Source organism: Sorghum bicolor, chromosome 7 (assembly GCF_000003195.3).
Source record: "Sorghum bicolor cultivar BTx623 chromosome 7, Sorghum_bicolor_NCBIv3, whole genome shotgun sequence".
NCBI lineage: Eukaryota > Viridiplantae > Streptophyta > Magnoliopsida > Poales > Poaceae > Sorghum > Sorghum bicolor.
The window spans coordinates 8223472-8233793 of record NC_012876.2 but is presented as its reverse complement, the minus strand read 5'-3'; the positions used below and the strand labels follow the sequence as shown (position 1 = coordinate 8233793).

The window sequence follows — 10322 nt, the reverse complement described above, 5'->3', positions numbered from 1 at the left end:
CCATGGCGAGCATGCGGCAATGACAAGCCAGCAGTGTTTTTCAGACCAGCGATCAGATTCAAAATCTACGATGGCCTCTTTTGATTCTGTGATTGAATCTTTGGCAGATTGATGGATCTAGGATATACTAATATTTGATTGATCTATGAAGACTGAATGGAAGATGCAAACTTGTGGTTTTAATTTGTCGATTTTATTTTTAGCCAAAATGTGTTATTTCGGGTTGGCATGGCATGTCAGACGTACCGAGCCAACACGGCACTAATAATTGCACCCAACACGGCACTAATAATTGCACTTAGTGCGGTGCTTGGCCTCAAGTTGAGCTAACAACACATGTGAATGTACAATTCGTTTTTAAACTACTTTGTCTGCCCTTCAATAAATAAAGAAGAAGTTGGAATGTTGGATTATCTATAAAAAAAAAGGTTAATTAAACACCACTGGAGGCATCGATCGGGGGGCTTTCTGCCCTGCCAAGACGACAGCATTGCTATGTGGTGGTCAGTGATCACTTCACACCGGTTGGCCAGATCCGAGAGGCGGTCTGTTGAATTTGAATTAATCGTGTTAGATGTCGAGACACGCGAACCTCTTTATTTACTGACTAGTATCTCCAGTTTTGCAGACGAGTTGTAAGCTGATCACGTTCTTGCGGTCGGAAGGAATTTTGCAGTTCATCGTTTAGTTTATCCTGACAAAGCTGCGGGTTTTTTTTAATCTATTATTATCAGTTTATTATCACTATAGAGGAATGATTCCAGACACGACTGCTGCGGCCGGAATGCATTATCTATTTTATTAGAGATAATTCTGCACAAATAGGACATGAGGATGTACCTTTTCTTTTCTGTTTTTTTAATAAAATAAACTACCGAACTACGCGTACCTAGTGCAACCGCTGTGCCTGGTGTCTCGTGTACAGGTTACCCTGACAAAGCCTCGTGTTAAAATTCCATACTTCCGAAAAAGGTATCCTAGATCGATCGTCACATATATTTGACTGTTTGATGATATGAAGAATAATAACATATGGTATACAGTACATACTTTTGCTCTGTCGAGGAAACTTTTTTTAACGTAATTATCGAGGAAACTTCTTTCGACATATAAATGCAAAGGTACAAGCAGCTTATATTTCATTCTCCGTAGAGAACTAATTGTTTTCACTATTGGGCTGTTTGTTTGTTGAACGAAGTAGTACTACGTCCATTATCATCTCACTCTTTAGTTTTTTGACTGATTTAAAAATTAATAGAATGAGTTGATCCATCGTTATCTCATTCCTCACAAACTAATAATATAATTAGTACTAGTATAAGAAAAAAGATATTTCACTAATTCGAAGAAATTAACTCATGATACAGACTCTATATATCTAATATATGGGACATTGATTCTCCAAACCAAATATAACATTGATATTTTACTAAACTAATTGGAGCTACACTCCACATAAATATTCTTCACACATTACTACACTATAAAAAATAGATAATATCAGAAATTCTCATCTAAATTCAGAAACATTCTGCTATCAGTTTGGTAAAATATAATCTAATATTTTTTAGCCATCAAACATAATCTGCTCGTAGAAAAATACTCACATGATTTTGTCATTATAGAAAATAGCTAAAATAACCCCTAAAATGTATACATTTGTCATTGTGAACTTTTTGGGCATTTGAATATAACTGATTTGCAGCTTCGTGCTGTTCCTACACTAATGCAACAAATCTAGGGTTTTTGCCTCCCGGTGATGTGCAACCGTCGTAGCTTCTCCATCTTGAGCGCATGTGTGCACCAACGATCGGGAAATCAAGTCTCCAAAACCATCATTCTTATGATCTTGCACTGGGACGACGTCTCCACCGGCAATAGCTTGCCTTCCACCATCAGCCACCGCGTCTCCATCTGCAAACTAGAGGTACACACGCAGTGATCCGACCTATTGTTTCAACGTATCCTCAGATTGAGTCACACGTTGCTGCTTGTTGGGATACTGTTCATGATGTTTGATTCAAGTGGTATATTAGGGTTATACATTCTAGTATCTGACATCAAAAGGCTTTATATTCTGGAATTAATCATGTCAACAACAACAATCTCTACACCAATCTTTGTAGATATACTTTTGGACGAAGACAACAGCTAGCGTTGCACAGCAGAGACCCAGATCAAGACTGAGAGATATAATCGTCGGCGTGCTAATGCAGCTGAGAGATAAGATAGAAAACACACGCACACACCATGATATGATCTATTGTTTCAATATGCCTTCTGATTCAGTCACATTGTTGCTCGTTGTGACACAGTTCATAATGTTCGATTCAACTGGTACATTAGGGTTATAAATTATAGTATCTGACATCGCCATGCTTTATGTTCTGGAATTAATCATGTCAACAACTTCTACACCAATCTTTGAAGATCTACTTTCAGAAGACAACATCTAGCATGGCGCAACAGGGATAGACGATATTGGCGCTTATTAGAGAGACTCAGACCGAGACTTAGAGATGTATAGTGTGTTTGGTTTGTAGAGTCACCCTATAGTGTTTAGAGATGTATAGTGTGTTTGGTTTGTAGAGTCACCCTATGTTTTATGAGGTGATGCATCATGAGTTCATCCTATAAATTTTAGTGGAATCAACTCATTCCTTATACGTATACTAATTATTAGATTGTGAGGAATAAGATGGTGATGATAGATCAACTCATTTCATTACACAAACCAAATAAAAAAAAGTAATTAAGAAGTGAGAAGAAGATAGACCATCTTATTTTTCAAACCAAATACACGAGCAATCGTCGGCGTGCTAATGCAGCTGAGAGATAAGATATAAAACTCCAGTTTGAACAGAACGATCTCGATCTCATCTCTTTCTCTGTTTTCTATTTCTTCTTTCTGCCGACAGGATCGGATGAGATCTCGTGTGCGGCTTGTGCTCGCTCGTGTTCATAGCTGGCGACACTCGATGAATGCTCCTTTGTTCAACCTGCACAGGCTGAGCATCCATTAACTATGGTGACACGATGGCTTGGAATGATGACATGAGCCTTCAGATTACATTAATTATTCCATCAGGTGGCCTAGTAGCCAATTGGGTTTCTCATAATGAGGATATATATATAATTTTGTGCTCACACTGTCGCACATGCACGAAAAATAATTGTCTAGACTCGACACTAGCACGTGCACGGTGGGCATATGGTTTCATATCACATCCTTTCATGCACGTCGCCTTTTGGGAGTTGCGTGGCTTGGCTGGCTGCTGGCATGCTGCAGATCGAGTTATTGTTTGAATCTGTTTCTTTTGAGGGACAGCATGGAACCACGGGCTGGATGTCCCACCCTGCACAGAACCTTTACCTTTTTTTCTTTTTCCTTGATAATAAGATTGCTAATCAAGTAATCATATATCTCAAGATTGCTAGATGAACATGAGTGAGGGCCTGTATTGATGGACTTTGGCTAAAAATTACTATCTCGGTCCCAAAAAAAATATAATCCTCATATCTCAAGGAGTCAAAGATTCTTAAATTTTGACCAAATATAATTAAAAAGGAATTGATATTTATAATGTCTAATAAGTACTATTAGATTGGTCATGAAATATATTTTTATAATGAACTTAATTAGAGATCTTACTGTATATAACATCTTATATAAATTTGATCAAGCTGAAAGATCTTTTGACTTCTCGAGAAGCGAGATTTATATTTTTCTAGAACGTGAGGGAGTAGCTAGCTAGAGTTTAACCAATAACTACCTATTAGCTGAAGGTGGTGTTTAGATCCAAACTAACTAGGAGCTAGTTATGTTTGCATGGATTTGTTGACACTGAAATTGGGCCCAAGCCAATTTAAACAGGCCCATGACAGTTTTGACCCATCTAAGAAAAACTTCATAAAGCAACATAATAATAGTACCACATTGGTTTTTCTATAGGATAAGACTAACCCTACCCCTTATAAAATAAGGGGTACATGACCGATTGAGTTCCGATCTATTCAATCGACATACAAACAAATCAATCTACTCCTTTTACCTCATTTCTCCTCTCCTTCAACCTCTATATGTTGTTCATCCCTTGATCCACAACTAAGGAGGGTGCCCTAGGCTTGCCTTGCCGGCCGACCTATGGCAACCTGCCAACGTCATTGCCTTGACGGGGTCCCTCTCGGGCAAGAGCTTCGACGGTTCTTTGCTAGTTTGCCTAAAAACTAGCCAGTTCTTCTCACGCAAGCATGTTGGTTATCCTTTGGAGGTTTGCTTATAAACCCTGTCTATTCGTCACCACAAAAGAGTGAGATCCTCGATGCGTTCTTCGGTCTGTAGCGGCCCAGGCATTCAATGCCCTTTCTGGTGTGTGATACAGACCACATCCGACGTCAACGGGATTGTACGACCTTGTTGTACATCCCATGTCTCACCAGTCACCACCATGACCCCACTCACTTTTAGTGCTGATTGCAGGATCTTTCTCGTGCAAATCTTTTTCCACCTTGTTGACAGCCCATCTCAATCCCCTTCCTCCTAGATCCAAGTCGCCCCTCCCTCTCCTCTTCAACAAACCACATTGTCCATGGCCAACGAGTAGACATGACTTTGGGCATGGCACCCAAGGTGGCTTGTGAGCTCATCTCTTCCTCATGAATGTGAGACATTGGAGGTGTGTTGTGGAGTACATTGCACGACTCATCTTCGTGCTCAGGGCCTTATTAGGTATGGTACTAGTCAGATCCAGATCACTGGCGTCCTTCACCAGTCTACAGATTGGTAAGAGGTGGTTGATAGACAAGCTCCGCTTGATTGAGGAACTACAACAGCGGTTGCTCCTCGCCAAACAGATGGAATCACAGCCAAACCGCCATCATCCAACCTGTCATTTCACCACGCCTAGTTAAGTAGAGGTGATATGGATACCTTGTATTAAGAGGTTAAAAGTTTGTGGCATGACATGTTTATTAGTGAAAGATGATGTAGATATATATAGTTAGTGAAATATATATGATGTAGATGTATTACATGTTGACATAGAACTTGAGATGACATGGATAGCTTATATTAAGAGGTTGGAAGTTAGTGGTATAACTTGACTATTAGTGAAAGATGATATATATGGATGTCTTGCATGTTGAGCTAAAACTTGAGATTATAGAATCCAAAACTTATACGAGTGAATTAAAGAATCCAAGGCTTTCGAAATTATAGAATCCAAAACTTATAGATGGAACAATATAGTACACCTAGGTAGAGCCCACATGAGTAAAAGAAATATAGTATGTCGGTACGTGTAAACGAAGTAACAAGATCCAACAGCATTTTCACACAGTATAAAATAATTAAACTGGTATGGAGCTATAGATGGCCCAGCTTGCATTATCACATGTTACGTGAATACTACACACGCACAAACACACACACTAGTACGTATACATCACACTACATATATGTGTGGGTGACTCTGTGTGCATATATAGTGCGAAGTGCGTCGATATATAGGGGGCAATGCATTCACTTCAAACTGCTGTATAGAGAGCGATCGACATCAGTTAGAGAGATGAGTTCCTCCACGTCCAGCGCTCTCGTAGTAGTAGTAGCAGCAGTACTCCTAGCACTGACCTTAGCACAGCATGGCTCCCTCGCCGCAACCGTCGGCCCTAGGGTCATCGTCGTCGGCGCCGGCATGTCTGGTAAACATATATATATGTGTGTCATATATATATATATATATCAAACACGTCTGCCCTGTCGATAGATGATGAGATATTGTGTTATATATGTGGATGGATACTTTTTTCAGGGATCTCGGCGGCGAAGAGGCTGTCGGACGCCGGGATAACCGACCTGCTCATCCTGGAAGCGACGGACCACATCGGCGGCCGGATGCACAAGAAGAACTTCGCCGGCATCAACGTCGAGGTTGGAGCCAACTGGGTGGAGGGAGTGAATTCGAACCGCGGCAAGATGAACCCGATCTGGCCCATCGTCAACTCCACGCTCAAGCTCCGGAACTTCCGCTCCGACTTTGATTACCTCGCCCAAAACGTCTACAAGGAGGAGTACGTACGTCGACTAGCTAGGGATCAGCTGATGAGCTCTGCTAGCTACTACTCCGTTTTTCCATCCGTTAAAAGTATAGTTCACTTTGATTTGTTACAATCTAAAATGCTCGCTGTGCACTGTGCAGCCCTATATCTGCACTTTGCGACGCCCCACTTTGGCCACGGCTGAATAGCTTAGCTTGACTGTTGGAGCTCCACTCTATGGATCTCCGTGGCCGCCATGGCGATGAAGACGCCTAGATCCGATGGCTCTTGACGCTCCACCTTCATTTCCAGAGGTGGCTCGTTTAGGCATATGACAAGAGCATTTTAGGAGGCGAAGACGCATATAACCACCTCTGAAAATAAATTGTGTTTCAAAAATATTTTTTACGGTGGCTAGATCTAGGGCAGAGAGTATCAAATATTTGTCCCTTGAGGTCGTAGTGTGTGTATATATATATATATATTCCTTTCTACACGTACTCTCATCTTCAATAAACTACATTGTGTATGTATTCATACTTGTTTATCGCTTTTGAGTATGTTTATATACTCATATTAAGATACTCTAGATCTTACCACGCGAATTTTTTTCAAAAATAAATTATATTTTAAATATATTACTAAAATGCCACTATTATATTATATACAATAAGTATAACCATATACTCTATGTATGCATACATACTTAACATACATATCACTCTAAATGGTCTAGTATGATCATATACTTTGTCTATATACATTTCGTTCGGTCATATACACCTTAAATCTAGAGATATATAGATGAGAGTAACTACACGCGCGTGTAAAAGAAACACGTCATATATATATATATATATATATATATATATATATATATATATATATATATATATATATATATATATATATATATATATATATATATAATATTATTCTACACTGCAAGTCAAAACTGAGTAGAAAAAGTACTGAGCAGTACTGGAGAGTGTTCAGTATCATCTTATCCAACACCCAGGACTACAAAATACTGAAACACAAATACTGACGATACTAAATTTTACTCAATATAACAATTCGATGTACAATAGTATTACACGCGCGTGTAGTTACTCTCATCTATATATCTCTAGATTTCAGATGTATATGACCGAACGAAATGTATATAGACAAAGTATATGATCATACTAGACCATTTAGAGTGATATGTATGTTAAGTATGTATGCATACATAGAGTATATGGTCATACTTATTGTATATAATATAATAGTGACATTTTAGTAAAATATTTAAAATATAATTTTTTTTTGAAAAATTTTCGCGTGGTAAGATCTAGAGTATCTTAATATGAGTATATAAACATACTCAAAACCGATAAACAAGTATGAAACCAGGGGATAATTCCCCACCTGCATCTGGGTGCGGTTTCTATATGTAAGATCTGCACGCCCGTGCTGTTATAACCCTAAATTTTTCTGTGCTCCCCTCCTAGGTGATGAGCGAGTCCAAGATAAGCTTTCACAAATGACCTGCCGGTGCTTTGGCCTATCAGCTTGGATTTAAACATTGGGTGTAGAAAAAACACGCTTCATTTTTTTTTTTTTGAAAAAAGGAGCAAGGAAATAAGATCTATGAAAGGCTAATTAATATGAAAAATGTTCGCTGGATCATTGTAAATGGTTTCATCCTCATACTTCCACCTCAAGAGCTTGCACGTTGTTGCCGCTTGGCTTTGAGATGGAGGTGGATCTTGTGCTAACTTCCATGGACAAATTTTTTTCTTTGAATGCAAACTACGGACGGGAGAAATTCTCCGAGTGAATAGTATATTGATTTATCATTAACAACCCTGTCTTTGGGGAATGAGGCAAGAACCCTGGAGGGGAGAGATTCCCTGCACCAATCTTACCCATCCGTTTTTCAACTCCGAGCAATTTGGGAGTTACACACAACTAACAGATATTATACTTGACAACATGTTATTTATTCATGTGTGCATTTTTTTCTGTATTCATAAACTGCAGTGGTGGCCTCTACGATGAAGATTATGTTCAGAAGAGAATTGACCGAGCCGATAGCGTGGAAGAGCTCGGGGAGAAGCTGTCTGGCACTTTGCACGCCAGTGGCAGGGACGACATGTCTATCCTTGCAATGCAGCGCCTCTACGATCAGTAAGTTGTCCTATACAGATGGAATAATTTCTGAGCTATGCAAAAACAGCAAACTAACTAATGCATGCAAAGCAATGCAATGGGCATACACATACAGCCAGCCGAACGGGCCGGCGACGCCGGTGGACATGGTGGTGGACTACTACAAGTACGACTACGAGTTCGCGGAGCCGCCGCGGGTGACCAGCCTGCAGAACGTCGTCCCTCTGCCGACCTTCAGCGACTTCGGCGACGACGTCTACTTCGTCGCCGACCAGCGTGGTTACGAGGCCGTCGTGTACTACCTCGCCGGCCAGTTCCTCAAGACCGACAGGTCTGGGAAAATCGTCGATCCACGGCTCCAGCTCAACAAGGTATATATATACATGCTTGCATTTTTCTTCTCTGCTAGCTGCTAGCTGCTGCTATATAGTATAGATAGTATAATAAATATTCTATGTACAAGCCAGAACAAATTACATGCATGCATGTGTAGGTGGTGCGAGAAATCAACTATTCTCCGGGTGGCGTCACCGTGAAGACGGAGGACAACTCGGTGTACAGGGCAGACTATGTTATGGTTTCTGCAAGCCTGGGTGTCCTGCAATCCGCTCTCATTCAGTTCAAGCCGCAGCTACCTGTCAGTAGTTCCTATCACAACTATATATTCCCATCCAACCATTGTAAAAATATTCATATATTTTATCAGCAATTTCCCTTCTGTCGCAGGCATGGAAGGTTACGGCGATCTACCAATTCGACATGGCCGTGTACACAAAGATATTCCTCAAGTTCCCCAAGAAGTTCTGGCCTGAAGGGAAAGGGAGAGAGTTCTTCCTCTACGCGAGCAGCAGGAGAGGTTACTATGGTGTCTGGCAGGTACATGAAACATCGATCAATGTTATTACTTTATTAGCATGTAATAAGTTGATGGGCAGGCAGAATTAAGTCAAATTATGAACGAATACTGAACATTTTGCAACAATATATATGATCTACTCAGGAGTTTGAGAAGCAGTATCCTGGTGCCAACGTCCTCCTCGTTACCGTGACCGACGAGGAGTCGAGGCGTATTGAGCAGCAGTCGGACAACCAGACCAAGGCAGAGATCATGCAAGTGCTGAGGAAGATGTTCCCCGGCAAGGACGTCCCGGATGCCACCGACATCCTTGTCCCGAGATGGTGGTCTGACAGGTTCTACAAAGGCACATTCTCCAATTGGCCAATTGGTGTCAACCGCTACGAATACGACCAGCTTAGGGTATGGTATTACAGATCTTTGATTTTGTTTATGCTTCTATATATATATGTTTTGTTGCTAGTGTGATTTTTACGACCTAGTTATATATGAATCATGTTCTTTTGAAACTTGAGTTTTTTTTTTTGGTTTTTTCTGCACTCTTCGATTCTAGGCACCGGTTGGCAGGGTATACTTCACCGGTGAGCACACCAGCGAGCACTACAATGGCTATGTCCATGGCGCTTATCTTTCAGGTAGATATGTGTATTCACATGAGGTCTTCAATTGCCTACACTTGAGGCTTGAGCTTGCCAAGACTTTCGCTAGTGATATAATCTTAATTTGCACTTACGGCCTGAGTTTCCATTGTATATTTGTTGACAGGTATCGACTCTGCTGAAATTCTCATCAACTGCGCCCAGAAAAAGATGTGCAAGTACCATGTCCAGGGCAAGTATGACTAGAAGATCCAACAAATTAGAATCTACCTATAGATTGGCAGCCATGTCTTGGCATGCCTTTTCTTTATTGCAGTAAGGCTGCTGATTTATAAAGATTCAATGCTTGTTATCATCTATGTTTTTGTGATTATGTATTTGATCTGCTTAAGTATTGATCTGCATATGTATTCTGCTTAAGTACCGTGTTGCTCTTTTTATATTGAGTGGTGCGTGGCATATGATATTCTACTAGGTAGCGTACCCGTGTGTTGCTACGGGATATCTAACATTTATACTAAAAACACACGAATCGTACGATAAAATAACAATATTGTAAAATTAAATACAAATTAAATACCAATGTTACAGTGACCTTGCGTTGCACCGGGAATATAAAGATTATTACGAGATAGCATGTATCATGATCTGCTTAAAATTTCCAATGTTATATAGAT

General features: G+C 40.2%; 1 protein-coding gene across 1 annotated transcript; it reads left to right on the top strand.

The window, feature by feature from the left end:
• On the top strand, positions 5392-10104 carry LOC8085037 (polyamine oxidase). The gene is made up of 9 exons (XM_002445154.2): positions 5392-5700; positions 5811-6069; positions 8062-8208; positions 8306-8561; positions 8684-8827; positions 8917-9066; positions 9191-9448; positions 9600-9681; positions 9812-10104. The coding sequence occupies exons 1-9, from the start codon at positions 5394-5396 to the stop codon at positions 9889-9891; spliced, it is 1683 nt and encodes a 560-aa protein (XP_002445199.1). The 5' UTR covers positions 5392-5393; the 3' UTR covers positions 9892-10104.

Bases quoted from the DNA above. Each gene is read 5' to 3' on its own strand.
- LOC8085037 (XM_002445154.2), top strand. From the start codon at position 5,394: ATGTTACGTGAATACTACACACGCACAAACACACACACTAGTACGTAT. The intron at 6,070-8,061 runs GTACGTACGTCG...CATAAACTGCAG, and splicing joins CAAAACGTCTACAAGGAGGA to TGGTGGCCTCTACGATGAAG. The intron at 8,209-8,305 runs GTAAGTTGTCCT...ATACACATACAG, and splicing joins ATGCAGCGCCTCTACGATCA to CCAGCCGAACGGGCCGGCGA.